Source organism: Rhinatrema bivittatum, chromosome 9, assembly GCF_901001135.1.
Source record: "Rhinatrema bivittatum chromosome 9, aRhiBiv1.1, whole genome shotgun sequence".
NCBI classification, from domain to species: domain Eukaryota; kingdom Metazoa; phylum Chordata; class Amphibia; order Gymnophiona; family Rhinatrematidae; genus Rhinatrema; species Rhinatrema bivittatum.
This window is the reverse complement of record NC_042623.1, coordinates 222,456,776-222,474,545: the sequence shown is the minus strand read 5'-3', so window position 1 is coordinate 222,474,545 and position 17,770 is coordinate 222,456,776. Positions and strand designations below refer to the sequence as shown.

At 43.0% G+C, this 17,770-nt stretch overlaps 1 protein-coding gene across 3 annotated transcripts in view; it reads left to right on the top strand.

Annotated features, from left to right (window-relative positions):
* Window positions 1-17,770, top strand: part of EPHB3 (EPH receptor B3) — a 549,940-nt gene that overhangs the window by 94,466 nt on the left and 437,704 nt on the right. For all 3 annotated transcript variants that reach the window (XM_029615678.1, XM_029615676.1, XM_029615677.1), the window contains exon 2: window positions 9,317-9,381. In XM_029615678.1, the coding sequence (XP_029471538.1) occupies window positions 9,317-9,381 (65 nt within the window). The remainder of the gene's footprint in view (window positions 1-9,316; window positions 9,382-17,770) is intronic.

Below are 17,770 nucleotides of genomic sequence, written 5' to 3'. Positions count from 1 at the left end.
TTTCCTGGACGTACGGGGCAGGATTGCAAGAAGCACCACAGTATAGGCAGAGGCCTTGCTTCTTACATTGGAGGTGCTCCTCGGGACAAGCGCCCGCGATTTATTTGCATGGGTTCCTCAGTTGATGGAGGTGGTGCCAGTAAGGCCTTCAACTGGGGACTAGCTGCACGCGCTGGGTGTGAGGCAGAAGGCCGGGAGACTGTTACCTCCTGGTGCCGTTGCCGGAGGCGATGATCAATCTTCCCAGCGAGGGAGATCAGGTCCTTTAGAGATATGGGAACCTCCCGGGCCACTAGCTCGTCCTTGAGAGCAGGAGACAGGCCTTCTAGATTGCCCAAAGACAATCCTCTTGCCATTCCAGTTCTGTGGCCAATGTTCTGAACTTCACCGTGAATTCAGTGAGTGATCTTGAGCCTTGACTGAGGTGAAGAAGATGGTGGCCTGCCACCGCCAGTCGGCCAGGATCCTCAAAGGGCTTCTTGAAAACAGAAATGAACTGGGATAACTTGTGGAGGATGAGATCAGAACGTTCCCAAAGTGGGGAAGCCCATGCCAGGGCTCTCCCTCAAGGCGAGAGAGGATGAAGGTAACTTTAGTTGAATCACTCGGAAACAGTGAAGGCTGCAATGCAAATTGCATGAAGCATTGGTTGATGAAGCCTCGGCAGAGGCGTGGATCCCCATTGTAACGGGGTGGAGCTGGAAGAGCCAATGATGCCCTCGGGGGCAGGGTTGGAGCCAGGCCCGCTGGATTGGCCATAACAGCATCCTGCAATTGAGACCGTAGTCCCTCCACAGATGAAGCTAGGGCTTCCAGGGTGCGTTGTTGTTCTCGGACATGAGCAGCCAGGCCAGGGATGGCCTGCAAGGCGGGAGACTCCGCCGAGTCCATGGCCTTGGCAACCTATTATTATTATTATTATTTATTATTTCCTGGTTTTTCTAGACCGATGTTGGTATGAACCTTCACACCGGTTTACAATGTTTCTTTACAGTAAATTTAACATAGCATACAATAATTCATAAAAACACAGAAAACAATCCTAAAATCTAAATTAAAACTAAATATATATTAAAATTCTAAGAACTGAACTATGTGCATAACTAATAAAATAACATCTTAAAAATTAAAATAAAGTAAAAAGTTAAACATAATTAATAACATAATAGATTTCTAGCTGGCTTCCACTTGAAATGCTTGTGCAAATAGTCAGGTTTTCAATGCTTTCTTAAACTCTTTCATATTACTCTGGAGTCTTAATTCAATAGGTAATGCATTCCAAAGACCTGGGCTTGCCAAAGAGAAGGCCCTTTCCCTGACGGAAGTAAGTCTGGCGTCAAGATAGAGGGAATGGTGAGAAATCCATTTCCAGCTGAACGCAAATTTCGTTGTGGTGTATGTATTCGTATGACTGCGTTCATCCAGTCTACTTGTTCTGCGTAAATCACTTTATGTAATAAACATAAACCCTTAAATTTAATCCTGTATTCAACTGGCAGCCAATGCAAAGCAGCTAAGACAGGAGTGATGTGATCTCTTTTGTTTGTGCCAGAGATTAACCTGGCAGCCGAATTTTGCAGTACCTGCAGTGGTCTAATTGAAGACTTTGGGAGGCCAAGTAGTAATGAATTGCAATAGTCTATATTCGTAAATATTAGTGCTTGCAGCACCGTCCTAAATTCTTCATGATGTAATAATGGTTTCAAATGTCTCAACATTGATAATTTATAGTAACCTTCCTTTATCTTAGATGAGATGTGTTTTTTTAACGTGAGTTAAGGGTCCAACCAAACCCCTAAGTCTCTGATTTTATTCCCTAATGGGATGGACACATTTTCCAGACTGAAAGTTTTGGTTTGGTCAGTTGGAGAAAATTTACGCTCTAAGAACATCATTTCTGGTTTGTCACAGTTAAGACTTAATTTCATTTGTTTTAATAATTGTCCAATTATGTTTAAATACATCTTGGCAATTTTAAAAGTATTTTCAATGGAGTCGTTGATAGGCAAGACTATCTGGATATCGTCTGCATAGATATAATTGAGTTGCATACCTGATAATAATTGGCACAATGGTAACATATACACATTAAATAGGGTAGCCAATAGGGCCGAGCCCTGGGGTACTCCTGTTTCAAGTGACTATGTTTTGGAATATGAATTATTAATAAAAACTTGGTAAGTTCTATTTGTAAGCTATGAGGAGAACCATTCCAGTACTTTATTCTTGATCCCTATGGCTTGGTGCAGGATTAGTACGGCCCTCTGGTCCTGCAACCAGGAGGCGGAGCACAGGAGGAGACAGAAGCTAGCTGGAGCTTCGCCAATAGCAACCTGGGGTTTCCGCAGGTTGAGCCCTTGGTACCCGGGCTGCCTGGTCTTAGGTGGGCCTCACAGGGTCTCCTAGAAAGAAAGTTCTAGGGTGTGCCCACCACGAGCAGGGGTGCGCGGTCGACGTTCAGGCAAGAATGTCCAGAGGTCACAGGAGGCCAGAATAAGGTGTCAGAGTGTATTGCGAGGATCAAGGCCAGAGTAAGAGTTCAGAATGGTCAGCCAAAGCAGGGGTCAGTACCAGTAGTCAGTCTAGGTGTAGTCAGGTCAGGCAAATAGATTTTTGTTATAACTGGAACCGCTTCATTAGGAAATTTAAAAATTTGAATGAGGTAATTTCTAAATAAGTCCTTCGGAGACATCATATTTAAATATGGAAATTTCAAAACCCTTAGATTCAGAATTCTTGAAGAATTTTCAAAATTTTCCAGTTTCTTTGAATGAATAATATCAGATTGAATCAAGTTACTCTGAACTGATTCTATAATCGTCACTCTTGTATCCAAAATTTTATTTTGGTATCAAAATTTGTAATTTGGGATTCAATAACCAAAGTCTCTTTCAAAATTTGAGTTAAAGTATGGCTTTCTCTAACGAAGACAAAGCATTCTTTATGGAATCTGGTGTTATTAATGAGGAAGGTTACAGGGTTAGGCATATCCTGGGTTCCCGTTCTCCTAATTCCATGGGGTTTCCGCTGCTCATTCCGGCTTCAGGCACATGTAGAACTTCCATGGTGCCCATGGAATCCCACAACGTTTTGCTTGTCGATTAGTTCTCTTTCCATAGATAATAACGAATCCATCAAGTTTAAATCAGAAGTCTTGAATGGTGGTGCAGGTACCGTCTGCGCACCGGGACTCAGATATGTTTCTTCTGCCAATAGGACCAGCATTCACTCCATTCCGGAATCCAATGCGCTCCTCCCTCGAGTGCCTGCAGCAGGGGGAACGCGAAGACTGATTCTATCCATGCTTGTTGTTGGTCAGGTAACTGTGAAGATGCTGGTATTTCCCGGAGTTTGGCTTTTCTTTTAGTATGTGGCATGATAATTTCTAAGAAAAAGTCTTGAGTTCACGGAGAGAGCGTCCAAGTGCGCACTTCAATCCGCGGCTATCTTGGTCTTAATAAAAACTTTCTAAAATATATGTGATGCAGGAAGCCTGTAAGGAAGTGGGTTGGCCTGATGATCAACGGGTTAAAGGGTAATTTTAGGAAAGATAAAGCCATCATGGAAAGACTAAACAAATTCTTTGCTTTGGTGTTTATAAATGAAGATGTTGGGAGAAGCCAGTTCGAGAGATGGTTTTCAAGGGTAATGATTCTGATGAACAGAACCAAATCTAGGTGAACCTGGAAGATGTAGTAGGCCAGATTGACAATCTGAAGAGCAGCAATTCACCCAGACAATGTGATATACACCCCAGGGTTCTGAAAGAACTAAAAAATGAAATTTCAGATCTATTATTTATAATTTGTGACCTATCATTTAAAATCACTCATTGTACCTGAAATCTGGAAGGTGGCCAGTGTAACCCCAATGTTTAAAAAGAGCTCCAGGGTGATCCTGGAAACTATAGACTGGTGAGCCTGATGAAAGTGCCGGGAAAAACCATGGAAACTATTGTAAAGGACAAAATCACACAATATATAGATAGATGTGGTTTAATGGGACAAAGCTAGCATGGATTTTTCTTGTCTCACAAATCTACATTTTTTTGAAGGGGTTAATAAATGTGGGTAAAGGTGAGCTGGTAGATGTAGTGTATTTGGATTTTCAGAAGGCATTTGACAAAGTTCCCCATGAGAGGCTTCTAAGAAAATTAAAAAGTCATGGGATAGGAGGTGGTTAAATCACAAGTGGATAGTGATAAATTACGGGTCTCGTTGGCGTGGATGCGTGAACGCTGGGGGAGGGGGGGATTGGGAGTCCCTGATTTAGCTCTTTATAATTTAGCTAGTAATCTCCGCCTGATGAGAGATTGGTTGCTGGACAAATCAACTGTGCTTAACTTATCCGCAGATGTGGAATTAACTGCCTCCTTTTCCCTTAGATTTGTTCTGCAAGCTTCAGCTACAGCCTTACCCACGTTTATAGTGCAGAATGTTCTTGTTAAACCCCTTAGGATCTCTTGGACGCGACTTGTGCGTTTATTGCAGATTTCAAATATCTGTGCCTATTTTTTACCGGTCCAGGGAAATCCGGAATTCACCCCGGGCTCCCAAACGGTGGTTTATCAGCGATGGCGGGCTAAGGGCATTACTTTGTTGGGTCATGTCCTGACTCCGAACGGTACCATTGTGGCCTTCTCAGACCTACAGAAGCACTATGACATATCTCCTACTGAGGTATTTCCTTACTTGCAATTACAGCATTATGTGGGCTCTCTTCCCTCCTCTGTCCGGCAGGCCTCCCACTTTCACACATTGGATACTATTTTTTCATTTGAAAAGGAGCAGGCGCCTTCGCTATCTCAATATTACAAACACCTCAAACAGCTGGATGTTGTGGATACTTGCTCTGTTCTGGTTGACAGATGGAATGGGGATGGGGTCTTTGTCATTAATGGCTATATAATCAAAGCCTGTTTTCGACGGATTTCCCAGATATCAGTGAATTTGTATTTTAGAGAAATGCAATATAAATTTTTGCGCAGGAGCTATGTTTCAGCACAGGGGGCCTTTAACTTGCGAATCTCCTTATCCTCAGCCTGTGCGCATTGTGGGAACGCAAGAGGAACATTATCTCATGCTTTTTGGGAATGCCTGGCTATATATAATTTATGGGTTAGACTGGTTAGATATCTAGAGACCTTATTGGGGGTCAATATTCCTGTCTCCCCCCTGTGGCTTCTTTTTGGTTGCATTTCTCCATTACGTATTCACGGTATGGGATCCCGCTTATTAATTCGAAAAGCATGTTTGGTGGGGAAGAAAGTTATTTTATTGCATTGGCGAGATGCATCTTCCCCTTCCTATTGGACTTGGCGCAACCTTTTTCACCGTATGATGCTCATGGATGCGGCAGCAATGCGACTCTTTCCACGCCACCGGAAGCGATTTCTGGAAGTGCGGGATGCATACTTACAATCTCTCCCACAGTGTGTCCGCAGTTCTGTTCTTAATGAGTAACTATTTTTTCAATTCCAGGACTTTTTTAATCTTATTCGCTGAATGATGATTGGATTTCTCAGTGGACTCTGGACCCTACCAGGAGGTTATAATGGTGTAGTGGGGGTGGGAGGGTGGTTGGGGGACATGTGGAGTTTATGTATTCTCATGACAATTTATGTATCGGAGAGTGGCTCAGAACCACACCACTTTCCCTTTGTTATCTTTTATAAAATCAATAAAAATTGTTTAAAAATCAAATTGTTTAAAAATCAAAATAAAAGTTGCTAGGCAACTTCTCCATTCCTCCATTTTGTTTCCTGCAGAGCATTTATCCTGTTTGTCTCAATGCCCTCTCTAATATATAGTGCCACCCCTCCACCAATTTGTTCCATCCTGTCATTTTGATATAATTCGTACCCTGGTATCACAGTGTCCCATTGGTTATCCTCCTTCCATCAGGTCACTGAGATGCCAGTTATATCTACCTCTTCATCCAATGTGATACACTCTAACTCTCCCATCTTATTTTTTAGACTTCTAGCATTTGTATACAGATTTTTCAAGGTATGTTTTTTTTGTTTGTATTAGCAACATGATTATCAGTTAATGGGGTAATTTGGAATGTTTCTGCTCTGTTTGCTCTTTACTTAAGGCACCTGTTCAGCTTTAGCATTTATTGCAAACTCTCAACCGGGATGTCATAAATTCCCTGTTCTCTTAATATCCTTCAAAGATACATCCATTCTGAACCATGTGTATCTGGATCGACTATTGGCTTTCCCCATCATCAGGTTTAAAAGCTGCTTGGTTTGCATCTGGTTAAGGTAGAGTCCATTCTTTTGTAAAGACCCCCTCTTCCCCAAAATAATGCCCCTATCCTAACAAACCTAAAACCCTATTCCCTGCACCATCATCTCATCACACATTGAAACGTTGGAGCTCTACCTGCCTCTGGGGATCTGCACATGAAACAGGGCACATTTCAGAGAATGCTACCCTAGAGGTTATGGATTTCAACTTTCTACCTAAAATCCCAAACTTGGCTTCCTGAACCTCCCTCCTGCCCTTTCATATGTCGTCAGTATCCACATGTATCAAGACAGCCAGCTCCTCTCCAGCACTATCTAAAAGCCTATCTATGTGACGCATCAGGTCCACTACCTTTGCACCAGGCAGACAAGGTAGCAAGCGATCCTCATATCCACCAGCCACGCAGCTTATCTACCTTCCTATTGACTCACCAACAAAATGGCCACCCTAACCCTTCTTTCCTGGGCACATACCCCTGGAGACATATCCTCAACGTGAGAGCATATTACATCACCTTGAGAACAGATCCTAGCTACAGGATTGCTTCTTACACCACCAAGGAGCTGCTCTCTTCCAGGTGACCTTTCTCCTCCAAGGCAGCACAGGGGCTACCAGATTGGAGGTGGGACTTCTCTACTATTTCCCTGAAGGTCTCCACTATATATATCTCTGTCTCCATTCGCTCCTCCAGGTCTGCCACGCTAGCCTCCAGAGATCGTTCTGAGGGCTAGGAGCTCTTTGCACCTAGTGCACACCTACAACTTCTCGCCATTTGGGAAATAATCATACATGTGACACTCAGACTGGAAGTTTTCCTCTTGCTGCTGGATTACTATCTCCATCTTAATTTTGTTGATTTTGTTCTTCAAAGTCAGAAAATCAAACCAGAGGATCCAAGATAGGTAAAGGAGGGGGTACTAGGGGAAGTGATGTTTTTCTATTGTTTATTAGATAAACACATTTTTTTTTTTGCATTGGAGTGTTTTATTGGTTTATCAGTTAAAACTTAAAATCAGAAGCCCTAATTTATATTACAAGGCTGCTTCAATATAGATTATAATGCAGTAGATTAAAGTTGGAGGGGTTACATTACAGTGAGGTTTAGGATGTATTACATTACAAGGTTAATAGGGATGCATTACATTACTGGCAAATTTGCATGCAGTGCAGTGTATTAAAGTTTTTACACATGTCAGTTTACTGAGTCTCTGTGCTTCCTAGTTTTTGAGAGTGGATTAAGTTTTTCAGTATTGGATGATACTGATATCCCTATCCTGAAAACCAGACTGGCTGGGGGGCAACGGACCAGTTTGAGCACCCCTGAGGATGATGGTGGTTGGTGGGTTGGAACAATTGTAGTCTGGTTGGTTGGTGCAGAGAATGCCTAGGCTGATTAGTTTTATGGATTGTTGACAGTCTGGGGGACATGAGGACCAGTTTGAGCAATCTAGTCAATCCAGGCAACTCTTGCTGCATCAACAGACCAATCCTAGCTGCCTTTCCCACATGCCTCCTGGCACAGCCTAACCTACTAACCCAGTTTGAACACCATCATCATCCAATACTGAAAAACTCAATCCACTCTCAAAAACTGGGATATCCTGAAAACCAGACTGGCTGGGAGGGGAGGGGGGGGGGGGGGTTGTCAGAGGACCAGTTTGAGCACCCCTGGAGATGATAGTGGTTGGTGGGTTGGAACAATTGTAGTCTGATTGGTTGGTGCAGAGAATGCCTAGGCTAATTAGTTTTATGGATTGTTGGCAGTCTGGTACCTGTGTGCACAGCTAAAAAAAACTGAAATGATTTCAGCCAGTCTCATTATCTGGAGAGATTATATAAATGTGTTTTCTTTGTCTAGTTCAGTTTTTTCCTAACCTGAGTGTTTTCAGTACCTCTAAAATACAATACCTTTAAAATAAAATACAGTAACTTAGTTCTCATTTACAAGATGTGGGATTGGTTAAAATCCCGCCTTGGTATTTAGTAACCATGTTGGCTTGTACCAATAAGACCACTACAAATTTTGCAGAACTCCACAGCAAGAATTCTCACAGGTAAAAGGAAAAGAGACCACATCACTGACACATTAGCTGAACTACACTGGTTACCGATAGAACAAAGAGCACAGTTTAAAGCACTGCACAATACATAAACTGATTCATGATGAAAAAGCAGAATGGCTCAACACAGCGCTACGGAACATGTACCACATAGAAATCTCAGATCAGCAAACAGAGCCTTCCTAACCATCCTGTCGGTTAAAACAGCACGGCTAACCCAGGTCAGAGAACGAGCACTGTCACTGGCTGGACCCATCTTATGGAATCTATCCCCCTGGAAGTAAGATTACAGGGAAATTTCAAACTATTCAAAAAAGTCTGAAAACATGGCTTTTCAAACAGGCTTTTTACAAAGAGAACAGAGAAAGTAAGTAAGGAAAAGCTGGCATTACAAATCAGCACCAAACGACTAGTTACACTTGCCACTGGCAACTATTTTTAAACTCTCACTGATAAAGGTAGATTAAACCTGAAAGTACAAGAACGAATTACATGTAAGCTAACCATGAGACATGTATTCAATGGTCATTATATGACATGATTCAAATAGATATTGTATGGAATTATATGTTACTGGTTATTGGCACCTCTGTTAAGTACTAACATTTGTTTTGCCTATTTGTGCCTGCCTGTAAACTGTTATGATGGTAAATTAACTTAATGACGGTATAGAAAAGATTTTAAATAAATGCATCCTTTGGAAGTCTTTGTAACTAGGGTCACAGCCTAGTCTGGGCTCCCCAAAGTACATGCGTCCCATGAACAAGAAATCCCCCTCTCCAGGTTTCACCCCACATTCCAGCAAGGTCTGAATCTGACCCACCCTGCCCCCACTCTTCCTCTTGGATTTGAAGATTTTGCTCTTTTGCCTATTGAGTTTGTCCACATTGACATCTATATGATTCATAGGCTTAAAGATTGATATTAGAAGGAGTTATTGGGCATTTTCAATGTAGTAGTATTTTTTGGGGGACTAATCCTAGTAATTTATTATTTCCACAGAAACACTGATGGACTCAAAGTGGACAACATCTGAGTTATCCTGGACAGCTCATCCAGAGACTGGGGTAAGTTTTTTCTTGACATTTTTTATTTATTTATTTTGTAATACCTTCAGGTGGATTCTGGTGTCAGAACTTTTGATATTGACTCTGAAAGTCTTCTCTTAATGCTACTTGCTCTGACAACTATAAACCTATTTCAGAATTTTCTTTTCTGGATAAATTAGTTGAACAGGTAAGTGGTTAGTCAGCTGCAGGCTTCCATAACTGATGATGTGATTCTGGACCATTACCAGTCCTGGATCTGGAAGGGGCATAGCATGGAGACCATTTTGGTTTCACTACAAGAACTCCAACAAAATTAAGATGAAGGCAGCAGTCCAGCAGCAAGAGGGGGGCCTTCCAGTTTTTTGCATAGAGTGTCACTTGTATGAGTGTTTACCTTCCAGTGAGAGATTGTATGTGTGCACCCAGTGCAAAGAGCTCCTGGCTCTCGGAGAAAGAGTCCAGTCTCTGGAGGATAGAATGGCAGACCTGGAGGAGCTGAGGCAGACAGAGAGGTATATAGATTTGATCTTCAGGGACATAGTCCCAAGTCCCAACCAAGGTCTAACAGACCTCATGCTGCCTTGGAGGAGGAAGGTCTTCTGTTCAGACAGCATCACCCTAGTGTAGCAAGAAGTGATCCTGTAGCAAGGACCTGCTCTTCACGTGATACATTGTCCACTCGCACCAAGGACGAGTCTCCCGAGGCTACTGACCCAGGAGGGAAGGGTTAGGTCGGCCGTCATAGTTGGTGATTTTATTAATAGAAATATAGATAGCTGGGTGACTGTTGGACTTGAGGACCACCTTGTAACTTGCTGCCTGGTGTGAAGGAGGCGGAACTTATGCATCACCTAGATAGGATTTTAGACAGTGCTAGAGAGAAGCTGGTTGTCGTGGTACATGTGGGCATCAATGACATAGGAAAATGTGGGAGGGGGGTTCCGCAAACCAAATTTAGGCTTTTAGGTAGAAAAGTGAAATCCAGAATCTTCAGGATAGAATTCTCCGAAATGCTCCCTGTTCCATGTACAGGGATCCAGAGGCAGGCAGAGTTCTGGAGTCTCAATGCATGGATGAAACAATGGTGCAGGGAAGAGAGATTCAATTTTGTAAGGAATTGGGGAAACCTTTTGGAGAAAAGATTCTTTTTCGAATGGACGGGCTCACCTTACCCAGAATGGAACCAGGCTGCTGGCGCTAACTTTTAAAAAGGAGATAGAGCAACTTTTAAACTAGAACAAGGGGGAAAGTTGACTGTTGCTCAGCAGCACATGGTTTGGAGGGAGGTTTCTTCGAAGGATACTAATGAAACAGAGTTAGGACATCCAAACAGAGAGGTTCCAATAAAAGCAAATGTAGTCAATGTGCTATAAGTAAATAATCACCTGAGCTAAAGGATTCCAATTTTTCCCTATCAACTGAAAAGTAGGTTGTTAATACAAACAAAAAACACACTTTGAAATGTCTGTATGCCAATGCCAGAAGTCTAAGAAGGAGGAATTAGTGAATCATGAGATGGACACAACTAGAATCTCAGAGAGCTGGTAGAAGGAGTATAATCAATGGGACAGTGCTATACAAGGGTATAAATGATATCACAATGATAGGGAGGTTCAACTTGGTGGAGGGGGGAGTGGCACTTTCTGTTTGAGAGGGTATAGAGTCCAATAGGATAAAGATCACACCTGAAACTAAATGCACAGTAGAGTCTTTTTGGGTAGAAATTCCATGCATGTTGGGTAAGAGTACAGCGATAGGAGTATACTACTGTCCATCTGGCCAGAATGATGAGCCAGACTATGAAATGCTAAGAGAAATCAGGGAAGCTAACCAATTTAGCATTACAGTAGTAATGGGAGATTTCAGTTACCCCAATATTGACTGGGTAAATGTAACATCAGGACATGCTAGAGATGTAAAGTTCCTAGATAGAATAAATGACTGCTTCATGGAGTAATTGTTTCAGGAATTGATGAGAGAAGGGGCTATTTTAATCTAATTCTTAGTAAAATACAGGATTTGGTGAGAGAGGAAATGGTGGTAGGGTTACTTGGCAATAGTGATTATAACATGATCAAATATGAATTAATGACTGGAAGGGGGACTATGTAAAACTACAGCTCTAACACTAAACTTCAAAAGGGAAACTTTGATAAAATGATGAAAATTGGAAAAAACCTGAAAGGTGAGTATACAACAGGCATGGACATTGTTTAAAAATACCATCTTAGAAGCGCAGTTTGGATGTATTCCATGCATTAAGAAAGGTGGGAGGAAGGCAAAATGATTACCGGCTATTTTAGCAAAAACAAAAAAAAAAAGTCCTTCAAAAATTGGAAGTAGGATCCATCTGAAGAGAATAGGAAAAAGCATAAGCATCGTCAAATTAATTGTAAAACATAGATAGGCTAAAAAAGAATTTGAAATGAAGTTGGCAGTAGAAGCAAAACCTCATAATAAAAACTTTTTAAAATATATCCAAAGTAAGAAACCTAAGAGGGAGGTGGTTGGACCATGAATGATCAAGGAGTTAAAGGGGCTCTTAGGGAAGAGAAGGCCATTACTTAAGAACTAAATTAATTCTTTGCTACCGTGTTTATGAATGAGAATGTTGGGGAAATACCGATTCCAGAGACTGCTTTTGTACTGAATCAAATCACTGTGAACCTGGAAGATGTAGTAGTCCAGATTGACAAACTAAAGAGTAGAAAATCACCTGGACTGGATGGTATACATCTGAGGGTTCTGAGAGAGCTCAAAAATGAAATTTCGGCTCTATTGTCCATTGTACCTGAAGACTGGAGGATGGCCAATGTAGCCCCGATATTTTTAATTTATTTATTAGATTTCAATATACAATCAAGAAAACACTTGAATTGATAAACTTTGAGAATTATAGAAAAAATAACAAACACTACCATATTATAGTAGTTAGAAATAATAATTTGACAAAAGAAAAAGAAAATACAAGTCTTGTATAATCCTAGTCCTCAAACTATGGAGATTCAAGGAACACAACATCAGGAAAATTTAAAATAAATTCCAACAAGTAATACCAGCATACATATGGAGGCTTAATATTATATTAGAATGGTTTAATGAATGAACAAATAGAACATCAACTGGCTACAACAGGAGATGTAAGTAAATAGAGGGCAGTTTCATCACTCAAAAAAGCAGTTAACTGCACAGGAGAAAGGAAAATACAGGTTGCATTTTGATATTTAATAGGGCATTTGCAGGGAAATTTTAGCAAAAAGGCACCCAAATCTAACACCTTAGGCCTTAACAAAAATTGCCTCCTTTTCTTTTGAGTAGATCTAGCAATATCAGGATATACTCGAGCTTTTCAACTTAAGATGGCTTCCTGACTGTCGAAAGAACATTTTTAGAACCCAGTCTCAATCTGACTCTATAAGAAAAGTTACTATTAGGCCGATTAAAAAAAAACAACCCACGGGAGAGCCGGTGCTCCTCTCCTGGGCACGCAATTCTGTATTTAAATTAGGGCCCGTGCCTCCTTAGTAGTGGAAGCGGCGGCTGTCAGGTCTGACAACAGATGCTTAATTTTACCGGTGTTGGTTTTTTAACCCGCTGACAGCCACGGGTTTAGAAAATGGACACCAGCAAAATTGAGCGTCTGTTTTCGAACCCGCCGACTGGTGGGCAGATTTGTTTTTTAAAGAAGTTTCCTAGCTTGAACTCAGGACCAATGGGTATAGTATACTCCTGATAGCAGTTGGAGACGGATCAGATTTCAATCTGACGTTAGCCCTAGTACATATACCCCTGCAGGAAGTGCAGCTCTTCAGTATTTTCAGTCTCCATAGCAGTTAGGGACTACCTGCACGCTCTTACAGCGTTAGAACAAATTCAACGGAGAAAACCCAAATTCAGAAGAAAACTTACCTTTGCAGACGAGCCCCGCTCTCCTGCGGTGATACCCTCTGGTCCCTCCCCCAATTGAGAATTCCCTAGGTGATTTCCGTGGTCCCTCGGAGGTAAGCCTCGGTCCGGCGGCCAATCCTCAGCGGGACCTAGCCCCCGATTTCGGGCATGGCTGAGAGGCAGCAGGTGCATCCTCGAGTGCGGCGGTGAAGGTATTTGCCCTCTCTCCCTGTAGCCGGAGACCGCCTGGAACGAAACCGGGAAGCGCCGAAGACAAGGTAAGGTAGAAATCTTCTTCATAGACTCCGATCTCCGAGGTTCGAGGAGTCACACAGGTCGCTGGTTGGGACCAGTGCCGCCGGGTTGATCCACCCTAGCAGGGCTAGGCCCCGGTTAGATCCAAGGGTTCTCCCACGTGGAGACCCCCCGAGGTGGTCGCCATATTGTCTGCGTGGTCGCCGTCGCCATTTTGGCCCTATTCGCCGCTCTGTCCACCATCTCGATCCGGGCGCACAAGGCTAGCTAGGCGTACAAAATACATGTACGCATAAAGTTACACGCATAAGTGCCGTGCGCATAAGATACGTGCGCATACCTGCGACTTGGGCGGACACCTGCGTGCACACAACCCGCATGCACATCTTAGACGCACTGGAGTGCATAAGGATTTACGTGCCTATATCCATGGCACCACCGGAAACTGAGATCAAGGCTCAAGGCCTCTGCCCAGCATGCCACATCAGAGCCGCACAAAACAAAGAGGCCAGTGCGAGGAGGCCCTGGGAGATCCAGTCCAGGGCCAGTCCCATCCAGGGCCGAGCACTAACTCCTCAATGAGTACCCTGGACCTAGCAAATTCCAGCGGGACCCCCAGGGACACAGCGCCCGCTAGCTTGGACCCAGCGTCTATCTCATGGGTGGAATTCTTCAAAGGCCTACACACCTTCGTTCACATGCAGACGGAGCCTCTGGAAAAACAGCTACAGCCTCCACCAGAAGATCCTTATGCCCCAGGCCCCTCTAGGCCCAGACAAATGTTTCCACTGCCCAGAAGTCCCACCTGCGGGGACACGGACAACTCTGAAGAGGAATCAAAGCCCTTAGAAGAGGGGGAACTCCTCCCGGGGACAGAGCCTCACCGAACCATGAGACGCTTCTTTACCAAGGACGAACTCCCAGACCTGGTCACCCACAGCCTGAAGGAGCTTGCTATCCCAGGCACAAGTGCTTCGGGGGAGCCTAAGACGAATCCCCTGCTAGAGGGACTCCGCCAGACCTCCCGCCATTTCCCTCTGTTACAAGCCGTCCAGCAGCTAATTGACCTGGAATGGAGTGCTCCAGAGTCCACATTCAAAGGGGGACGGGCTATGGCAGCCATGTACCCTCTGGACCCGGCGGCCAAAGACCTTCTGACATGCCCAAAAGTGGATGCCATGGCCTGCGCGGTCTTGAAGCGCACTACTATCCCAGTGGAGAGAGGTGCAGCGCTCAAAGATGCTCATGACCGACTTCTGGAATCCATCCTTAAACAGTCCTTTGACGTCGCCGCTATGATCCTACAAATAGTGGCCTGCTGCACCGTGGTGACACGTGCCTGCCTAACACAGACCAGGAGCAACACCCATGGGGAAGCCATGGAACCAGCAGTATCATTCCTTGCGGATGCTGCTTCCGACCTGGTGTGCACAGCGGCCAGAGGAGTGTTATCAGCTGTGGCAGCCAGGAGGCAACTCTGGCTCTGAAGCTGGTCGGCAGACGCATCTTTCAAAACACGACTCACAAGGATGCCCTTCAAAGGATCCCTCCTGTTCGGCAGCGAACTAGAGAAACTGGCTAACAAATGGGGCGAGTCCCCATTGCCGCGACTACCGGAGGACAGGAATAAGAAAAACCAGCAACCCTTCCCTCGATCTTCCAGGGGCAGAAATTCACAGCGCTGGGAGCCTGAATCGAAGCGGAGGAGGGAGAGAAGCCGACGCAGGCAGCCCGAGAGAGGAGGCGGAGACGAAATTAAGAACTACCACAGCTGTGGACCATCTGCCGGTGACATCACTCCTGCGCCTGTGTGCTGAAAAGACCGCGGGATTGCAGTAGAGAACGGAGCCTGAATCAAGCGGAGGAGGGAGAGAAGCCGACGCAGGCAGCCCGAGAGAGGAGGCGGAGACGAAATTAAGAACTACCACAGCTGTGGACCCTCTGCCGGTGACATCACTCCTGCGCCCGTGTGCTGAAAAGAACACGGGACTGCGGCGCATCGAGCCGCTGGCGCATCGTCTAAGCCGCGCACGTCAAAGGGGCGTGCGCGACTTAGATCGACTTTGATCGCTTTTGATTGCTAGATTTTGAATTTTTCTTGAATTTTATGTGGCGGAAAAGGAAGGCCAAAATTGTTTCATCCTCTCCAGCTCCGTTTCGATCAGGGCCTATGGACGCACATGTCTATAAGGTATCGCCTCAAGGGGGCGGTGATAGGGATTCCTTGGAAGTTTCCCTAAGCCCCGGCTTAGGGAAACTTCCAAGGGACAACACCTCTTCAACCCCCATTGGAAACATCAGGAGAAATCAGATCAGCAATAGTAAGTGACGTTGAAGTTTCTTCTCAACCGCTGAACATTGCATGTTCCCCCTGTCCAGAGCTAATACAGCAAGGAACAGGTGAGGGACCTTTGATACCTAACATTGATAGCGTCAGGCTAGAAGCCGTGGATGCAACCAATGTGACAATGGGGGACTTGTGGAGGATGATGGTTAAACTGGATTCCAATGTGTCACAGATGAATATCTGTGCCATTCAATTTACCGCCCTCCTCAATCTCCTTCACCTTACATGCCCACCCTTCCCCTTATGATATTAATTAGCTTTAAATAACAGAAATATCCTCGGTACAATATAGAAGTTGTATCCATTCTCGGAACCTGTTTGTAATAGATACTATTTAGTTTTTGTGTTGGTTTGTTAAGGTTTAATAATTACATCAATATTTTAATTGCATGTTATACATTTTTGGATGGTCCACAGTCTGTCCAGCCTGTTTTCTGTCAAAACTGTTATATCGACTTTAGTATATGTAATACCTATTAATAATGTCAATGTAAAGCCTGTTGCTAAGTTACTGTTAAATGTAAACCGCGGTGATGTATGTCTTTACGTACTGCGGTATATAAAAACCCTTAAATAAATAAATAAAATCTCTTTAGGAGCTGTAGTTAATAAAAATAAGATTCTTATACGGGAACAAGGGAAGCGTTTGAATAACATAGAAACATCTGTTCAAAATGTGACTATGGAAATGGAAAATGTAAAAAAGTTGGAAAGTATGCATACATCTGATAATATTGTATTACATTCTAATTTGGAAAATTTAGAAAATTTAATGCGTAAAAAAAATCTGCGTATTGTAAATTTTCCAGTGACAAGATTACTATCACCGTCTAATCAGATCAGATCCTCAGATGGTGGCCTCTCCTTCTTCCAGTACTATGTTAACATAAGAACATATAAACATAAGATATGCCATACTGGGTCAGAACAAGGGTCCATCAAGCCCAGTATCCTGTTTCCAACAGTAGCCAATCCAAGTCCCAAGTACCTGGCAAGTACCCAAGCATTAAATAAATCTCAAGCTACTATTCCTTATTAATTAATAGCAGTTTATGGTTTTTCCTCTAGGTACTTATCCAAACCTTTTTTTAAACCCAGTTACACTAACTGCTGTGACCACATCCTTTGGCCATGAATTCCAGAGCTTAACTATGTGCTGAGTGAAAAATAATTTTCTTCGATTTGTTTTAAATGAGCTACTTGCTAACTTCATGGAGTGCCCCCAGTCCGTCTGTTATCTGAGAGAGTAAATAACCTATTTACATTAACTTGTTCAAGTCCTTTCATGATTTTGTAGACCGCTATCATATCCTCCCTTAGTTGTATCTTCTCCAAACTGAACAGCCCTGACTTCCTTAGCCGAAGCACACCTTGGCTATTTATTTTATTTTATTTATTTAAGATATTTTTATACCGTCTTTAACAATAGCAATTGAGCAAAATGGTTTATAGTAATAATAAAATAAATCGGTTCATAAAATATTAAAATAAGTTTAAGATGCATAAAAATAAAATATAGATAGTAAATTAAATCAAAATAAATAAATATCAGTAGGAAAAAAAATACAATTGGTAATAATAATCCCTGCACTTCCAATTAATGACTTAAATGCCAAAACTAAAATCCCTATACTTAAATTACTAAAACAATAGGAAAGCCAGAAGGACGAAGAGGCCGAAAAATTTAAATAAACAGTCAAGTAATGTGCAATTAGGGATTTAGATTGTTATTGATTCATAGTTGCAAAGGCTTCTTTGAAAAAATGTTTTAATTGCTTTTTTGAATTCTTTAACGTTAGTAATTTGCCTTAGAACATTTGGAAGAGAGTTCCATAGTATAGTATAGGCCCTGCCACTGAAAAGGCCCTCTCTCTTGTCACATTCAATCTGGCAATTCGTATGGTGACCCACAAGGTG